This window comes from Geosmithia morbida (assembly GCF_012550715.1).
Source record: "Geosmithia morbida isolate 1262 chromosome Unknown scaffold_19, whole genome shotgun sequence".
Classification (NCBI taxonomy): Eukaryota; Fungi; Ascomycota; class Sordariomycetes; order Hypocreales; family Bionectriaceae; genus Geosmithia; species Geosmithia morbida.
The window spans coordinates 25857-44943 of record NW_023336206.1 but is presented as its reverse complement, the minus strand read 5'-3'; the positions used below and the strand labels follow the sequence as shown (position 1 = coordinate 44943).

Below are 19087 nucleotides of genomic sequence, written 5' to 3'. Positions count from 1 at the left end.
ACAAGGGCGGCGGGCACACGGCCTAAGCACCGAATACGCATCTGGAAGCTCCTAAGAGAGGGGACACACGATGGCTCGGTACCTTACTCCAGCTAAGATCGGGCTGCTAGCCCTCATCGAGCTCTACACAGAGGATGCAGTCCCCAGCGACGCCATCCACCCAGTCCTGTCCTTCATCACCTCACATCTGCTGGACCGCGACCCTAGCATGGCAGCGTTGACGCGGACAGACCGATGGGGAAAGGTTGAGAGGACGGTCGGTCTGATCATCGACATCAAGGATTTCGAGAAGCTCCTGGGCAGCTACCCCTTCCTCCTGGGCGTTCCGGGCAGGCGCCTATGGGACCAGTTCCTCGTCAAGCTGTGGGACATCAACTCGCTCGACGCCATGCACACATTCATCGAGAACCTGTCCAACATGCTGGCCAAGTCCAAGCTGGAGCTCCGCAGGGAGGCTGGTGGACGGTCACCTGAGCCGGAACCGGGCATCAGGCTGACCAAGAACTCCCTGTTCGGCGCCTTCATCCGGAGGTCCAAGGTCGAGCTGGACAGGCTGCGGTGGAACGATACGACGGACCTGTGGAGGGATTTTGTGCGGTACCGCCAACCGACCGCTCAGTACTTGAAACGGAGGAAGCCCGGATTCAGCCGCCTAAGCTTCGACAACGTTCTTCTCGTTGGCGAGCAGGAGGGCTGGGACGCCGAGGGCGTCTCGGCTCTCGCGTCGGTGGCCTACGGTGATATGCTGTCCGGTGATCAGACGGGTACTCTGCCCGTCAGCACGGACGATATTGAATCTCTACTGGAGTTCCAGATCGACCAGATTCAGAGTGAGGCGAGCCCCCTTTCCCAAACATGAATGCTGTTGTGCTGAAAGACATACAGGATACGGGAGCAGGGTGCCCCTAGAGATCCGAAACCAGTTTCACGATTTGCTCCATGACAGCTTCGTCGTGCCGAGTCTGACGCATTACCTTCAGTAAGGAACATTTCCTTCCCGGCATTATATGATGACACGGAAGACTGATATCACTGCAGCTACTTAGATGCCTGGAGAGCCGGCGACTACTCGACGGCCTTCGACCTACTCCACCGATACTTTGACTACACCATGCAGAGCCGGGATAGGCTCTTCTACCAATATGCACTCATCAACATGGCCTCCCTTCAGGCCGAGTTTGGCTGCTACAAGGAAGCTGTGGGAGCCATGCTCGAGTCAGTGACGACGGCACGGGAGAATCGCGACATGACAAGTCTCAACTTTGCCTTGAACTGGCTCTTCCACTTTGATCGAGCACACCCGGATCTCGTACGCGATCTTGAAACTAACAGCTTGCTTGGAACGGGTAAGGAAAGCCTGGCCTTCCTCCGTGTCAAGGCCAAGGAAACGCGGATGTGGCCTCTGTGGAGCGCTGTCTTGCTCAGTGAGGCCAAAATGGGGCTCTCCAACGGCGACAGCATCCCGACAGCCATGGAGTACATAGTACGCAGTTCGCAGATCGTCATTGACAAGAATATGAAGGGCCTCTTTGGTGCACAGCTCTCGTTGAGCGCGGCGCTCTGGAGCAGACTTGGCCTGACGCACATGTCCGCTATGACCAGCGAGGTCTTCCTGCGGTGCCACACCCATGAAGCGAACTTTGACGATGAGTTGAAGCTCACTTGCCGTCTTGCGCTGATGCTCTCGAGCAAGGGCCATTACGAGGCGGCTCTTGGACGCCTCGACAGCCTTGATGAGAACTCACTGAGGTACTGGAAGGCCAGTCAATACTGGTACAAGTGTAGGGGTATCGTTAAGCTCCAACGAGACCTGCGGCACAACAACCTCGACGGTGCAGAGCAGCTTCTCGACCAGCTACTGCAATCGAAGCACGACGACACAGAACCCGACGCTGCTTACCATATCGACTTTCTCCACCTGGAATGCCTCACACGACGCGGTGATCTGCAGACAGCCTTTGAGAAGGTGGCGACCATGCTGGCCAAGCAGCAACGGGACAACAAGGACATCGCTCTCAGAGTCAGGCTGCTCCTGTGGAAGGTCTGCCTACTGGACCGGGCCGGTCGTCCCCAGCGGGGATTCTCCGTCGCCATCAAGGCAACTAGCATAGCCTGGCGTGCACGGCTGATGCCGTACCTCTGGCAGTCGACGGGGGCCCTGTCAAACATACTGGTGTCCTTGGGCGAATTCGACGCGGCCTGCCAACTCCTCGTCGCCACCATCCCCAGGGCCCTGGAGTGCGAGGCGCCTGATGTCGTGGGCCAGCTGTACTCGTACCTGGCCGACGCCAACATGGGTTTGGCGGGCAATATGGAGCCCAAATCGATGAAGCGCACCGAGTACATGACGGCTGCCCTGGCTGCGGTCAATAAGGCATTCGACCACTATTCGTCCATCGAGGATATCAACCTCCAGTGCGAGATGATGGCCAAGAAGGCCATGATTATGAAGCTGTCGGGGGATATGGTGTTGGCGTCCAACTATGCTGCCGCGTATGTATCTCTACGGAAAACTGCAGAGTCGCTGAGCCTGGGACCATGAGGCCGGGGAATGATAATGTATACGTGTTTTATGAGAAAATGCAGCAGAGGTATTGAGAAGTTTTATACATGGCTACGACCAAAAGTGCTATAGTGTTGTACATGAACAGTAAAAAAAGCCATTCGCTCCAAACGCCATGTCGATCCTCTTATTTCTTTTCGTTTTCTTTCTCGTCTTCTCGCTGTTACCAATGAATCTTCTGACCCTTGCGATTCTTGAGACCGGCGGTGTCCTGTTGGGAGTTCGCAGCACCAGCGTCAATGTCAGCAGGGCCATGCTTCTGCACGTCGGCCTCGTCAGCGTCATTGGTGGCCCAGATGCTGTCGATGCACAGGTCGAATGGGCCCTCGACGCGGTCGGTCAGACCAATGCCGATAGTCTGGACCTTCTGGCGGAGCAGCTCCGTCTGCGGCTCGACGACGAATCCGTAGCTCGTGCGGACGAAATCGTTCCACCGCACAAAAATGGTCTCCCAGTGGCCCGGGTTCTTGGCGAACAGCCGGTGCTGGTGCAGGTCGGTGGGTTCGACGCCGTCCGTCTGCACGTTGACCAGGTACGAACGACCGTCCGACTTGACGCGCAGGGCGAGGTAGGTGTAGGGGTCGATGTCCCAGAAGGACCGGCCGAAGAGCGTGGGTGACTGGTCCGGCGTGCGGAAGCCGGCGTACCCGGAGCGCTTGATCTTCGGCTTGTCGGCGGGCAGGGCGGTCGAGATGCTCCCGTGGAAGCGGGCGTAGGGGTGTCCGACGTCCTTGTCTCCGTCCACGGGGTCGAGGTTGCTCTTGGAGAAGCCGCCGATCAGGTCGTCGCACATGACGATGCAGCTTGATATGGAGTCGCGCGAGCGGAAGTCATAGAGTTGCCTGTTAGACTGGGGGCCCTTGATCGTCTCAGAGTTGAAGGCTGCAATGGGTTTTCTTTTAGTTTTTTTGTTTGTATATAAATAATTAGATGCAGAGAGGAATATTCTATGCAGAGGGAACGAGGTCCTACCTATGCTGGAGCGTCGGGCTAGCTCGTCAAAGCTACGGCCGAATAGGCCCTTGGCCATGAGGGACCGTGTGATTCTCATTGTGGGACTTGGGACTTTATATGTGGTATTATGGGAAGGAGAGAGCCAGGTGGCTCGGGCTATGCGCAGGGGAACATGAATTTACCCACGCGTCGGAAAGCTCCCTGAATTGATGACGGTTGTCGGTCGGGGTGGAGATTGATGGACAAGCAGCATTGTACCCAGGTTCACACTCCAACGATGTGGTGTTGAGATGGCCAGTGACGGCATTTTTGCTTTTTTGCACAGGGGGGGGGGTAAGGTGGTGTGGATCTCGGTCCGGCGGATGATCCGACGGATTTCTGGGGAAATTCTTCTGCGGCAAAGAAACATCCAGTCCAAAGGCAGATGTGCAAATCGCATCTTTGGTCTTCCCATGGTGTATTAAACGTTCACCGGTAAAGGCGCCGGGCTCTCTCGATTATCATATACGGATCCGGCCTGATCCTACCTCTCCCCGCGAATCGTTCACTCTTGACACGATAAGGATCAGTCTCATCGTCTCCACCAACATGTCTATCCCGTACAGGCTGGGGGTGCTGCCGAGGCGCCCCGTCGTCGACGCATCGCCCCTTGGCCTCGTCCGGGCCAGCCCGTTCAGCACGGCGGCAGCTCGGAGAGACGTGTACAGGCGCGTGGTGCGCGACAGCATCAAGAGCTCAAACAGGAATAACAAGGACTCCTCGCTGTCAAAGGGTGCGCGGGATGCCACGCTGATGCAGCTGCGAGACGGATCGATGCCCATGTTTCCCAGTATGATCCTTCTTCTCCTCGTATCTCTCTCTTTCCTTTGTGAAGCATCATCTCCTGACCAATTGGATAGCAACATTCGTATCCGCGCCGATAACACAATACCCCCTCAACCCTTCGGATTTCTTATCGTATCAGTGGCAGCGGACCAAGGCGTGGCTGACGGGGTGGTTCGCCCTGCTGGGCGTCAAGGTGGACTCGATGGGTAACAAGTGGACGACCAAGACCAAGTTCAAGGTGCGCCGGGGCAAGATCGCGCCCACGGCCAAGGCCATGCACCGGGAGCTCCTGGAGGCCTTCGCGGCCGGGGACAAGGAAACGATCAAGAAGCTGTGCCTGCCCGCCTACGCCGAGCAGTTCGTGCGCGCCATCGAGCGCCGCGACCGCTCCGAGCGCCTCTCCTTCGAGCTCGTCAAGTATAACCACACCCTGGCCTACCCGAGCCTCCGCTCCCACTTGATTGGCAACAGCAACATGTATGACACGACCACCCTTACCGAGCAGGCCGTCGTGGCCATCGCCTCCACCCAGAAGCTGGCCAAGTACAGCGCCTCGACCGGTGAGGTCATACCCGGTTCTGTCAAGGTAAAGGACCAGATCGAGCATATCGTCCTGTGGAGGGACGTAAACGCCAAGACCTACGAGACCGGACCCTGGCGCATATGGGGCAACACAAACGTTACTACCCTCGATGTCGTGCGCAAGAGGACTGAGTTTTGGAACAAGGAGCAGGCCAAGCTTGCTGGGTGGAAGACTGACTGATCTCCGAAGCCGAAAAGCACGAGGGTGAAGGGGGGGGGGGGGAAAGATGCGCACCGGACAGCAGAAGGATGTATCAACGCTTGTAAAATCATGGATCAGGAACTTTTGTATATTACGGTACGTTGTAGTAAGATGTGTACCATAGGCGACGTTGGGGAGGGCGACCAATGGATTTTGTTGCATTACGAAATATTCTCTGGTGCGTTGCAATAGCATTTGTTGCACCTCTTCCCTGTCTTTTGTGTAGTGCTTCCCGTCAAGATGGAAGAGCCGGGTGTAGCGTATCGTGATGTAGGGAGGAGGGTATAGCGCGAAGTTGTGGTTAGGGTTATTGGCATATGACGCTCGTGTGACACGTTTATACACAGCACAGTGAAAAGTATATGATCATGTATGATTCTGGCGAAGAATAAGAGTACCAGAGAAGTGATTTGAGCCTCCATGCGTTGCAGTAAAGCTGTTCCGTCCGTGCATTGACAGCACAGTTCTGATGCTGTGCCTGAAGCCATTCTCAACATAGTCTACATGTACGGTGGCACTTCCATCAGTGATTGCACGCGTAAAGTCGCATTCAGGTTGAAGAGTAGCGATTATAACATACCCTCGAAGCGGAAATACAGAGATGGAGACTCAGAGTACGCAGGTCTGGTTGGCGTGCCGCCAGACTGTAAGCTTCTTCATCGCCAGTGCGCACCTCTCTTTCTTGTTCTTTGACAATTACTGGAATTGAGAGATACAAGAAGTGACGGGGCCTGTCAAGGAGTACGCGGAATGTTCTACATGGGAGTCCAAAGCACATGTGGAAGGTTTACGTATTCATCTTCCACCGTTCATGACCCTCTGACCAGGATCCATATTGTATGAAGGTATCGATCCAGCCAGATTGTATACCCGTTCTATGTATCAACACCATTCTTCCTCGTCCCCCCCCCTCCCCCTTCAAAAAACTTTGTGCTATGCACACTGCTCTCACAGGAGTCCATCCAAGAATGATCCATCCGGGACTCGAGGTTTAGAAGAACCTGCCGGAAGCCTTGGACTTGACAGCCCCCTGCTGGATGATGACCTCTGCATCCTCGGGAGCGGGAGCATCGTCGTCGGCAGCAGGGCGGTCAAGGGCGTCGAAGCGGTGGCCCTTGACTCTGGCCATGACATACTGGTACGTGAGACGGAGGGCGAGGGCGCCAAAGCCCCAGACGAGGCCGCCGACGGGGGCGGCGACAAAGGCGCCAAAGGCTCCCCAGTCGCCGGAGTACAGGCCCTGCTGGAGGAGAAGCAGCTCGGCGCCCTTCATGGGGTCGTCGTAGTAGATGGCGCCGAAGATCCAGACGGTCAGGATGCCGCCCAGGCTGCCGACGACGAACTCGAAGCCGCGCCAGAAGTAGAATCGGTCGGACAGGCCGATGCAGAGGACGGGCACGGTGGCGGCGGAGACGAGGTCGCTGATGAGGTAGATCTGCAGGATGGAGGGGGCCTGCAGGGCGATGGCGACGACGGGGATGATGACGACGACGACGAGGCCGCGCGTGACCCAGATGTTGAGCCGGTTGCGGAACAGGTCGTTGGAGGCGGTCGACACCATGGCGGACTGGATGCTGTCAAAGGCCGAGGTGCTCAGGCAGACGACCATGACCAGCACGACGCCCACGACCCAGCTGGGCAGGCTGTCGAGCAGGGAGAAGAAGGCGACGGAGCCGGCCTGCGCCGGATCCCCCGGCCACGAGGCCGACCACACGGCCACCAGGCCCGTCGACCCGACCAGCACGATGACGCACAGGATGGCAAAGGTGGCCAGCGACGTGCCGATCATCAGGTCCTTGTCCGTCTTGGAGGCGAAGGTGCGCAGCCAGAGCTGCGCCAGGAAGAAATCGTTGGTGAAGATGGCCACGGGAAGGATGTACAGGAGCTGCCAGCCCACCAGGCTGGCCTTGAGGAGCCCGGACTCCTCGATGAGGTCGCGCTTGATGTCCACCTCGACGCCGATGGTGATGGCCGCAACCACCACCAGTCCCATCACCATGGCTCCTTGGATAGTGTCGGTGAGGAAGGAGATTTTGAATCCTCCAAAAGCTGTAATACACGCAGCAGTCAGTACGTACTTTTTTGCACCCTTTCTCCTCCTATTTCCTTTTCTCTCTTCTTCTTCTTCTTCTTCTTCTCTGGAATGAAGGAGAAGTGGGCAGTATAGATGGAGAGCTCACAGGTATAGATGGTGGTGACGACGCATTGCACAATCATGACGGGAAGGTCGTCAAGCCCAGTCAGGAGATTGATGACCTGGCCGACACCAGACAGCTCCGAGACCATGTACAGGAAGAGGGTGACGAGCGTGACAAAGCTCAGATAGAGCATGGCCACCATGCCGTACCTCTGTCTGGTCCATTCGGTCAGGACGAATCCCTCAGGGCACTTGCGACGGATGACGGGGCCGACGAATCCGAAGATGAGCATGGGCAGAGCCGACGCGAGGGCGTACACGATGACACCCTGGACGCCAGCAATCGTGGCTATCTCGGGGTACGTGAACAGAATACCGGATCCCAGGGCTGGAGAAACGAAAGAGAAGAGAGAAAAAGCTGCATGTCAGTTGTGATGTTTCCCGTGAGGAAAGGGGGGGAGGGGGGAGAGGGGGGGAGGGTTTGAATTTGAAACAAAATCGGAGCGGCAGCACTTTTCCCACGCAAGCATTAACTTGATCGAGTATGACGGTACAATCTCAGCTTTGTTTGAGCGAACAACGACAGAACTCATCCCTCTCTCGAATATCTTGAATATCTTGCAGAGGAAAGATGATGCTGTCGTTGCCGCCAACTCAGCGCCCGTAGTGAGCCGCATCTTCTCCAACCTCTCTGCCGATCAGGGTAAGATCACAAAACATCAACATGCCCGTCCCCTCGCCATGTATCGTCCAGCTGACGGAATTCGAGGTCGTCTCTTCCCGTCATGGCAGAGAGGCCGAAGAAGACACTGAAGAATCTTTCTTTCTTTCTTCTCATTTTTTTTTTCAAGAAAACGAACCTTGTCATTTGCGGAGTGAGTGGAAAAAGTTGGGGTTGATGCCCTTGGCTGCGCTGCCGTTTCGCGAGAAAAAAAGGACGAATTGCGATTCTGAAACCACGAGAGGCCTCTTGCTACCGCTTCGATTTCCCTTGTCCTGTTCTCTTGTTGCTAACTCGAGAGCTGGCGTCACTCACCCGAAGCGAAGAAGTTCAAGGCCAACGGGATGGCTACACCGCACACATCGTCAACATTAGATCCCGGGTTTCAGTCAAAGCAGTGGGGAGGAGAGATGAGTTATGCATCGGGGCTTTTTGCATCTTCTTTACCAGTCTGTGTCCTGTTACTGGACAGGAAATCCGTCGTGTTACGGGCCTTGAGATGCCACGCAACTGCTGTTCCCATGACGCTGTTCCCCCCCACCCCACACATCATGAGTTAGCCATGTTCCAATCCATCGTCTTCTCTTCTCCCCTCCCCTCTCTCTCTTCCTTCGTAATACTACTCACACAAAGGCGCCATAGCTGAGATAGACGATGGCATTTGACGCCTCGGAAGATGGATGACCCATGATGCAATCGAGCCTTGTTTTTCTTTGAGGATGACGGTGATGGTGATGGTGATGTTTGTAAACGGTAGAGAGATGTTGACTGAGCGGAAGAAAGGAAAGAAGAAGAGGAGAAAATTCTTTATCCTCAATAGTGCCAAGACTGCTGAACCGAAAAAAGACCGCAAAAAAAAAAAAAAAAATTGGACAGAGTAATACCCCGTTCAGTACTAACGATTTTGTGACCTTGAGGTACGTATTTCTTCCTAGTTGAGTTGGTGTCTGCTCGAGTCTGTTCCACCAAGATCCTTGTCAGCATCATCAAAGTGGAGATGGCGGCGAGGTTCCAAAATCGAACGTTTAAAAACACGTACGTCTCACTTTGAAATTACACACATACACACATGTACACACATGTACACACAAGAAGAGCATTTCTTTCTTGGTGAAAACACCTCTTACGGTTCGTGACATCTCATCTGGAGAAAACATAACTGAGAGAAGAACAACGGATATCCCTTTTTTCCTCCCCTTAATGTCCAACATGAATTCATATCCCAATCGTCCTTATCCAGGCGGAAGTCCAACTTGTCGTTTTTTGTGTGTGGATGTGCAAGGTCGGGGAGAATCGTCCATGAAGGGACATGCAGAGTTCATCATTTTTTTTTCCCTCTCTTCTTTTTTTCGGTCGTGTGACGGCGTGATTCGCGGATACTTACGTTGATGTGAGAGATCAGAAGAAACAGCGGAAGATTGAAACTGTAAGAATTTTGCAGCCGCATATGTCAGTGAGAATGACAAACAATGGGAAAGATGAGAATGCATGCTGCATACCTTGGTAAGACATAGAGAGCTGTAGGACTCCCGTTCTTTCCATTCCAAATGCATCGAAAGAAGAAGAAAGGCAAGAAAGGACAAGACAAACATGCAAGGAAGCAACTTGACCTCTCGCAGCCCCGATTTCCACATGGCATACTGGCTGATCTTGTTGAAGGTCCGAGTTTTCCTTTCGTTGCCAAACAGATTGTTGATGCCGAAAATGCAGAAGAGAGGGAGAACGAAAAGCACGGAGGGTAGATGGATTGGCCAACCTCTTTGGGGGTGACAAGAGTTTCACTCAGCAGAGCTGCCGTCTTGCACGTTCTGGGGAGTGCGTGGACTGCGAAAGAGACAGATGGAAAGCTCAGGATGCTCTGCGTCCTCACCATGAGGCCTGTGATAGTATCTGTGAGGGACTACTGACGGCCGTACGGGCCGTACATGTGGGCGAGGGGGTCGCCAGGCATTCCAGGGTAGTAGCCCGTGTATCCGGGAACCATGGGCGGCTGCATAGGAGGCGCATAGTGACCAGGGTAACCGTACGGAACCGGGGGAGGGGGGCCGTAAGGCTGCTGCTGAGAGAACCCGTAGGGAGGCACGGAGCAGGGCTGCATAGCACCGTGGGGGACAACAGCCTGTCTCTGCTCAGGAGCGTGAGGGAATACGGGACGAGGTCAGTGAAGGGAAAAACCATGGAGGGTTTTCTATGTCTGTTGGAGGGCGGGGGTCAGGATAAGGAAGAAGAAGAAGGAAAAGAAGAAGAAGAGAAGACTCACGTTGTCAGTGGCAACCTGACTCGTCTGAGCAGAACGCTCAAAAGACCTGCGCAGAGAAGGATTCCCCTGCATGGGGCGGATGGTGCGCCGGTCAAGCTGCTGGCCACCGCTGTGGTGAATCCCGGGAGCGGGCCCCTGCTCGATGGCCTTGGGGGTGAGGATGCTCGGCTGGCTTCCTCCACATATGCCTTGGTAGCCTGGGAAGGCCGCTGGGTGGGAGCCAGGCCCGGACAAGCTGCCGGCCTCGTCCTCTTGCTGCTTGCGAGTCAGCTTGTGCTGGGCACGCATGATGTAGCCGCGCAGCTCGGATCCGTCCTGTTGTTGTCATGTGAGTGTCAATGCTGGCGAGCTCCCAAAGTGTTTAGGGTTCTGGGAAGAGGATGCGAGCGTACGTAGGCGTGAACGAAACCATCGACAGAGGCACTCTGCGTAAATTCCACGAAGCAAAAGACGATTTCTGTTGTCAGTTGTTCTGGTCAGCTTGCCGTTTCGTTTCCATCTTGCTATTGTGCTGCTTCGGTGAATGCATCGAGGACTAGGAAGTGGGGGGGGTTATCTGACCTTTGCCGCCCGCAACGATTTTATGGTTCACCGAAACCTTGACAACGTTACCGCACTTGGCGGCCATGTCGTTGAACTCGCGCTGCGAAAAGTCAAGAGGCAGGTTTCCGAGGTAGGCGCTGCGACGATCGACTTCGTATCGAGCTTGGCCCGAAGGACGGTCAGAAGAAACATAGGGCCTCCCGGTGCGGGACATCCTCTTGGCATCGAAGGGGAAGGCGAGAAACTTCTTCTGTGCGTTGTTGATCTTCAGTTCAGATGAGTTAGTTCGCCTCTGCAGTTCGGGAGCTCATCGACGCATCTGTCTCCCTCTCTCCTTTCTCGTGCTTAGACTGGCTTACCACGCTGATGTCCCGAGCGGGATTGTAGACGCGGTATCTGACGACCAGTGCAACCGACATGCCGAGCTGGTGCTGCATCGTGCCGTCGAGAGGCTCGATGCTCATGATGTCCCCAAGAGGGGACATGAAATTGCGAGCCTCGGGCTCAGTAATAGGGCCACCATCCGTACGGCGAACGACGAACACGGCTGCAGGCATGTCAGTAGAGGGAACAGAGGCAAGAGATGGAGAAGAGAGAGAAAAAAAAAAAAAAAAAAAAAACTCAATCAGTTCGTATTGGAGAAGGATCTTCATACAATTGGCCTTGGCCAGCTCGGTTCGGCACTCACGGCCGAGCAAGACGATACCATGGCCACCTTGGATAGCGCGCTGAGCATCCTCGCCGGTCTGTAGATGGTCAGTATCAGAGCAGCCTGTCCATTTGGAGTTGCAGCTTACGGTGTATTGGCAAAAGGCGAAGGGCATGTGGGCAGAGTCACGCCTGATCTTTACGAAAACTGTCCCGAACTGGCTGAAGATGCGGTAAACCTCACCCGCGAGGATGGAATCCGAGATACCCAGGGTCAAGCTAGATGCAGGTGTCAGAGATCCTAGGAAGAAGCAGTGTGCAGGAATGATGTTCTGCGGGGGATTATGTTGATTATGGGAGGCAACTTACTTGGCAACGAAGACGCAGGCTGAGGGAGAGTAAATCTCCTGAGGGTCCTCCTCACCGGTGAAAACAGGCACATCGCTCGACTCCTGGGTCGAAATATCACCGACGGGACCGTTGGCGGCGTTGGTGCCGGCCTCGTCGCTGGTCTCTGAGAGACCCTCAGGGACATTGTCTTCTTCGCATGGAGGCTCCGGATGAGCAGTAAGACTGAATGCCTGTGAGCACCGAGAACAGAAGGAAAAACCACCAGGAATAATTGAGGATGTGGAACTTACTCATCAGCAGGTTCAGTAGCCGTCGTGTTCTCGGCAACGTCGTTGGAGGCATCATCGGATGAGGTGTCCTCTTCGAGCCTAGGAGCACTTTCCATGGTCGACTTAATTTGAATGAATGGGAAGAGGTAGAGAAGAGAAGGAACGTCGACTTACTCATTGTTGATGGCGGACATGGACAAGGTCTTCAGGCGAGACCCAAGGCGAACTCCTGGAGCACATTTAGTATGGCTGCCTATCCTAAACTGCAACATCCCTGTGACCTTGCAACGATTGGTAAGGTAAGGAGAACGTGGAAACTCTCTCTCTCTCTCTCTCTCTCTCTCTCTCTGTGTGTGTGTGTGTGTGTCGGCAAGATAAGGGGAGGAAAAGTAGGAGAGGGAGATGCTGTCATCTTACCACCGTCGGGAAGAATGCAGTCCTCATCCTCGGAGGAAGCGTCATAGTTAGCGAGAATCGAGTAGGAGTTAGTCTTGCGAAGACCCCCAGACCTGCCCAAAGACCTGGCAGGCACCGACATTCTGGGTCTGTGTGGTTTGGCGCGTTCATAACGGCGGACCAAGAAATAGCACGAAACTTGATATGTGGGTGTAGAGCGACAGAGGCCAGAGGAGGGAAAGGGCTGGGGGGAGAAGTGGTAGTCCTATAACCTCGGGAGACTGCAACAAGGAAAGACCAAAGTTCGAAAGGGTCCTAAAGCTGAGTGGCAGCTCGAGGTGTTGTGGATGAAAGGAGAAAGATAATGGGAGGAGAAGAAGAAGAAGAAGAAGAAGGGAGGGAAGAGGACTGGGTAGAAATAGTCGGACGGAAGAGGGAGGGGGGAGAGGGGGGTCGAGGGGGGAACACTACCACTGTGGGTCGAAATCGCTCTCGAGAGAAAAAGAAAATAATAAACAAAAGGGCTGTCAGTGAATTGGGGAGAATGGAGGGGGCTTCTCGTCTTCGAGCCAATACCGTGTCCAGATTTCACAGGATCACTCAGTCCAGTGGAGGTCGAGGAATTCTTTTCGATTCTTTTTCTCCTTTGGGATGACGATATGATGGAAGATGCCCGTCGTCTTGTGATCTGGGTGATTGGCAAAGCAATGGCCGGAAGCCTGGTTCACGCTCCCGAGGGCGGGGATTGGGGGGGAGGTTGGGTAGACTGCGGCCTGTAGACGTCGTCCACCTTGGGAACTGGGACCCTTGAACTCGGCAGACCCTGTGTAGATCTCCCGAAACCTGGGGTTTAGTTCTTCTACACAGGACTCGGATCTGTACCACCCTGGCTGTACCGCTCGTTAGTAGCTGTACGAGAGTGTTGGTACCGGTACGAGAACACGTATATATATATATATATATGTATGTCAATGTACGACCATCGGACACCTCTCCTCCCCTTTCGTAGTAGTCGTGATACAGTAGCCTTCTTCGTGATCTTCCGGGGTTGTCCTCCTGCAGAAGAGAACATGTGGTGACGTTCGCGTCAGGAGGTTCGAACATGGAGTCAGAACAGCAGTGGCAGCAGCAGCAGCGACAGACGGGTGAAGGCTTCTACAGCGAGGACATTGTATATACACATCGAAGACTTCGCGGCACTAACAATCTGTACATGACGCTCCCCATACAAGGCCCGCGGTAGTTGAAATAGACGCACAGCTACCCCTGGTGCATGGATGCCTTGCTCTTCCAACCATCGAGCAATAACATCGAACGGATACCTGCAATGCTACCTACCCATGACCGGGTGCTACTGCTGCTGCCAGGATTCCCAGAACCGCTTCCGACAGCCTCTACACCCCTTTTACAAGCGGTTGGTCCCCCCGACCGTGAAGACTGCCTCCCACCAGCTACCTTGCCACATCCGGTGACTCAGAGATGCAGCGAGGGGGAAGTTTTGGCCTGCATAAAGCTTCTGATTCGTCCGCGGAGGCCCTCAAGGTGTGCGTTCGTGAGGAAGCGTGCATGGTCCGTCCTCGAGACCGGCGTGAGGAGGGCCGAGCATGACAGGAGATACTATCTGGCGCCCTGGAAAAAGGAACTTGCATGGAAATATACCACGGAGGCTTCAGGAGTACTATCTGCGTACATCTGTAACAGTCACCAGAGGAAATTGAAGTCGTGGACCTGTAGGAAGGAAAGAATAACAAAAACCAATAAAAAAAGCCTCTGCTCGTATATCACTTGGATCCTCAAAGGCCTGACAGTACGGGCAGCGAGAGCCCTCAGGAGATTTGAACACGACAAAGGCCGTTCCGATAGCTGCAGTGTGCGCATCTACTGTCCAATGATAATTAAGGGAAGGGGAGGGGGGTTCGAATAAATGCGATACGGAAATGGCCCAAAATGCCTTGCAACTATGCAATGGGGGTGGAAAGACCCGTCGGCTAAAGGCCTTCCGATACCGCCCGAACAGCTCGTTCAGACGAGATGCCGTGTACATCATCGGGTCCCTCGTCTCATCGCGGTCTTCATGGTATCAATCTCATTGCTTGATTCGTTTTTGGGAGAGCGTGGGAAGCGAGTCAGTAAATCTTGTCGTGGGAGCCTGCCAGCTCAATTTCCGGCATATTTCGCGCTGCAAATCACCTCAGGGAGGTCTATTGAAAGGTTGACTTGAGCTCACAGGTGCAACATCAGCAGATTCATATGATGGCGTAATTCAGTACGGGGATGGCTCTCTCAATAGCATGAGAACTCGAGTTGGCGAAATTAGCCAGTTGCCTGACGATATCGTGTCTATCGACTTGAGCCTTGTGACGTGTTTTTCACACTCAAAGGACAGGAAAAACGCAACCTGATATCTTTCAAGGAGACAGAAGAATACATAAACAGCTTTCCAGCTAATCCGTCTTGGTTGTTGAACCGCCAGGGCCTCATTGGTCCTTGCCCCCTCCCCCCTCCCCCTATTCCATGATAGTTATCCACCAAGAGGAAGAGTATTGCTTCCCCGAGAAGAGCATTTTCATGTACACACATTCGATAACCGGGTTCAAGGGACAGAGAGGTAGGCTTTCTGTCCTCGACTGTGCCCGCGACTGTGTGTGATTCCCTTGGACTGGTACGTAGATGCATGCAGGAACGCTTCTCATCGCCACGGCCAAGATGCTTCTTCCTCTTCTCACAGATCCTCGTGCCGTGCTGTAGTAGATCGTCCGAAGCCTTTGTAAGTATTACAGGTCAAGGAACGGACTCTTTCAGTCCTTGTTTCCGCTCCATTTGCTTCCTTGGTCCATTGATTCAAATTCTCCCTGTTATTGCTAGGCCTCCCTTCTCCTTCCCTGTGTGACTCTGTGTTCTCTCTTCCGTCTTTATTTATTTGTTCATTTCTCGGTCGCCTCGATCATCTATCCCGTCTAGTTGTCGTCCTTCTCGCTACCTTGGCACGTTTCGTCTCGTTTTGATTTCATGGTTCGTTCGCTGCCTCTGCTAGTGCTTTCCTCCTTCGCAGGTGAACCCTGTCCTGCCCCTTTCTCTGGAATGCCTGGGATTATTACGCAAATGCCCCTTGTCTCTTCGGCGGCCTCTGCAAGAGATGGTCCTCTTGCTTGGTCAAGTTAAGTCCGTCCTTCGCTTGTTCGGTTCGCGTGGGCCTGGATTGCGCTGCTGTCCATTCCGCTCGCCTGGTTCCCCTGTTATCTTTGTAAGTGTCAGTTTTGTATGCTCTTCTTCCGATTATTCTATACGGTGCTCGTAGTCTGCCTGGCCCGTGTGGCCGACTCTTGCTGGTTCGATCTCTCCGTCTTCTGTGTCTCCTAGCTCTGTGATTGATACTGCTCTTGTCGCCCTTGTCTATGTGAGTGGACTTTGTTTTGGTTGCCTTTGTAAGCACTCGTTCTTCTTCTGACTCTGTGGCAGTTATTGACGTAGAAGTCAGTTCTGCTTCCTCTAGCTGTTTTTTCCCCAATATCAGAAAGAATAGCAGATGACAGAATATGCAACGGTAATGGTGGACAGCAGGCAGCAGCCAGAGGAGCCCCCCGGGTAAAGGTAGCAAAGAACAACACCAGCTGCACCATCTTTCCCAGGATGCAATAGAGTCAAAGGGATGGTAACAGTAAATTGATAAATGAAGTCACAACCAGAATGATGTTACCCATATAGACAGCATCATCAGACAGATACTGACTCTTGTCATGGCTGGCGCCATCGTGGCTATGATACGAGCTGCGACATCCCTCTTCAGGTTTGCCTCTGCGTACAAGTAAACGGATTACACAACCATACAGATTCTGTTTGACAAAACTTACATCAGTCTTTTAATACGGTATCTTGGATACATGCATTACAGGGTGCAGGCCGGTGAAACATGACCTTTCTACAGGTTTGTACTATCCTCAATACACCAAATTTGGCTGCTGTCGTACGCGTCTTCCCGCGCCCGCCGTCCCCTTTTTTCTCTCTCCTCCAATCAGTCCTCCGATTTCGCAATAGTGAACAAGACTAATCCATAGTCTTTTTATGCTGCTCATAAGCTACAAGTTGATATCTATCTCAGTCGTACAATACGGTGGCTTTGGTGGGTACGTATATCTGGCCCTTGTGGTCTGCTGGCTAGTAGCACGGGTTTTGGCTGTTTGATTTCTGGCTGTCAGGACTTTCGGCTGCTACATTCCTCTGCTGATCTGGATAGCTGTAAATTATCGTACCTTAAACTCTCTATCAAGACGTTGCCAATATATCCTCTTTGATATGATGTACTCGTAGTTACATCTGTCAAGGTGGTCGGTTGAGAGACCGTAAAGATGTAGAATCATCCACTGGAGCGTGGGAAAAGCACCGTCTAGGTAGTAGGCCACCACATCACATTGACCAACATAGACAAGCATCTACCTGAGATCGCTGTTGTCCGTACGTATCCAGAATCGTACCCTTCTCTCTCCCTCTCTCAACAAGAAGACTCTACTATGACCCCCTCTTCTGTCAACAGCTCTACATACAGCGTACTATTCCAATAGGGTCGACATGTCCTGAACGCAGGCATCCGGCCAGTTCTTTAGAATCGTGGCTGGTGTATCGATCTCCAAGACATCTGCCCCTCTTCCTGTCGTGGCAGACTCCGCCGTCCACCTTCATACGGACGCATGGTAGGTATATACGAGAATATCCAGACATCAGCCTATCTATTTTGTTGGTAGGATCATGTGCGGATCAGGATATTCATGGATTATGGGTTATATGAGGTATTGCGCGCCGAATCCATGGTTCAGACACGCTACGGTTTGACTAACTATTGATGTACTGACATTTGCACCTCGATAGATGTCGACAGCACGGAACCATACGCCGCCGTCTTTGAGAGAAACAGAAAGTACCATGTCGACGTCGATGCCCTCTGACGAATTCCCGCGGCATCCAGTAGCTATGAAGACGGCACAAGCATCGACGAGACGGCTCTCCAGGCCACTACGAGACCACGCACGAACGCAGTGGTTGGTGATATCCTTTTTCCGTCGGTCAGGTAACAGCCACCGATCAGGTAACAGCGGCCGGGCTGGGACACGAACGCTCTCACCGAGCGAGACTCTATTCACCGTCCGGGTAACAGACGACGGGCCGTATCACGGCCACCGTCACGGAGACGGTTCACGGCCGCTGGTACCGGAGGCTGAGCCGGGGCAAAGAGGAGCGGCGGTAGGTAGCCAGAGGCCAGGAAACGGATTTTCACAGAAGCCGAAGCTCTTAAGCTAGTACACCAGATGGATATCCTTGACGTTCCCCCATCGTTGGTCTTAAGGGATGGTCTTGGGTCCTGCTACGAATAACATACCCCTGGCCAATGTACGGCTCAAGCGAACGACCGTTCTCTAGACTGGAGTAATGGTTGAACCAGGTGAGACCCCTCTCTTGTTCTCTGAGGTCCAACGGTCTCTAGGTGTTGGTCTTTGCACTCTATACTTGGCCGGCCCTAATAAGTTCAGCAATCTAGGAACGTTCAGAATTTCCACCTGAAGAACATCCTTCAGGACTTCAGAACTTTTTCGTACGATATGGAAGTTTCGGACAGGCGCCGAATGTGTACCCATCATGCTCCCTTCCGGCAATAGTTGCGAGGTTGAGAGACATCTACACTATGAACGTAGCGTCCAGACATGGTATTGAACGCTCTTTCTGGTCCACTGGTACTTGGAACGATACTGGCCGTACCAGAAAGTACAGATCATAGGCAGGCAACCCTTCGAAACCATCTTCATCAAAGGGACAGAAAGGACAAGGAGAGTCTACCAAAGCGACAGTCCAGAAAACTGAGCCAAGGGAGACGACTAGCTAACAAAGAGTCGAAGAACTCAATGAGGGACTAAACGAAGAACCCGATGACGAGTAACAACGGCCAGCGGAGAAAAGCTCAAAGAAGAGTACCTCGACCAGGAGAACACTTGACGAGAGACACAGCGAATAGGCATAGGACGAAGAGACAGTCAACGAAAAAATACATCACAAAGAAACAATCAGCGAAGAACAGAGAAAGAAGAAACGGGGGAAGGAAAAGAAATAAAGGCACGGTTGACGAAGAAATATGCCACAAAGCGGAAAGACGTGAATCGTGAGGGGTCATACAAAGAGGAAGCAACCAGCAACCAAACAAGGATTGCAACCTAAATCTGGGCATGTTCGGGGCTTCTTTGCGGAAAACTCTCGCAATCGTGAACATTAACGGGATCATACCTTTGTACCGGGTTCTTCGAAGCATCACCTTTCTATCAGCGCTGCTTGGAGGACAACTCTTCTTGTAATATATTATACACGGAATAAGTTGGTTCCGGACCGATGATCCCGTGTCTTTTACTTGGCGGCACTCTCTACGACAATCCAGTCCTTCATAGGCCTTTCTGATCATTAGTAGGTACCATGGAAGTTGACAACGTTCGTCAAACTGCATGCACTTCTTTCTGCTTTACTATCGACTCTGCAGGCCATGTCAAGTCAAAAGAACCATATTACGAGCCTTTTAAACTGCTCTGATATATTTTCCCGGCGGTTTTCTTTTTCTTTTTTTTTGCGCTCCTCATCGCCACAATGTTGTAGTTTACTCTC

At 53.2% G+C, this 19087-nt stretch overlaps 5 protein-coding genes across 5 annotated transcripts; 2 read left to right on the top strand and 3 right to left on the bottom strand.

The window, feature by feature from the left end:
* Positions 1-70: 70 nt before the first annotated feature.
* Positions 71-2542, top strand: GMORB2_3529 (anaphase-promoting complex subunit 5; the record flags this gene model as incomplete). Its single annotated transcript, XM_035465505.1, has 3 exons — positions 71-830; positions 886-979; positions 1039-2542. The coding sequence occupies 3 exons, from the start codon at positions 71-73 to the stop codon at positions 2540-2542; spliced, it is 2358 nt and encodes a 785-aa protein (XP_035318493.1).
* A 184-nt stretch (positions 2543-2726) lies between these two features.
* GMORB2_3528 (NADH dehydrogenase) lies at positions 2727-3614 on the bottom strand (the record flags this gene model as incomplete). Its single annotated transcript, XM_035465504.1, has 2 exons — positions 2727-3445; positions 3536-3614. The coding sequence occupies 2 exons, from the start codon at positions 3612-3614 to the stop codon at positions 2727-2729; spliced, it is 798 nt and encodes a 265-aa protein (XP_035318492.1).
* Positions 3615-4105: 491 nt separating this feature from the next.
* On the top strand, positions 4106-5105 carry GMORB2_3527 (mitochondrial protein MBA1; the record flags this gene model as incomplete). Its single annotated transcript, XM_035465503.1, has 2 exons — positions 4106-4346; positions 4417-5105. 2 exons carry the CDS (start codon positions 4106-4108, stop codon positions 5103-5105), a joined length of 930 nt encoding a protein of 309 aa, XP_035318491.1.
* Positions 5106-6117: 1012 nt separating this feature from the next.
* Positions 6118-7679, bottom strand: GMORB2_3526 (uncharacterized protein; the record flags this gene model as incomplete). The annotated part of the gene is made up of 2 exons (XM_035465502.1): positions 6118-7175; positions 7307-7679. Coding segments are annotated over 2 exons (1431 nt in total), but the record flags the coding sequence as incomplete, so codon positions are not given.
* A 1703-nt stretch (positions 7680-9382) lies between these two features.
* On the bottom strand, positions 9383-12593 carry GMORB2_3525 (RNA recognition motif (RRM) domain; the record flags this gene model as incomplete). Its single annotated transcript, XM_035465501.1, has 12 exons — positions 9383-9408; positions 9893-10103; positions 10245-10559; positions 10637-10701; positions 10806-11052; positions 11147-11334; positions 11443-11533; positions 11585-11714; positions 11805-12008; positions 12077-12154; positions 12230-12284; positions 12473-12593. 12 exons carry the CDS (start codon positions 12591-12593, stop codon positions 9383-9385), a joined length of 1731 nt encoding a protein of 576 aa, XP_035318489.1.
* Between the last annotated feature and the right edge of the window lie 6494 nt (positions 12594-19087).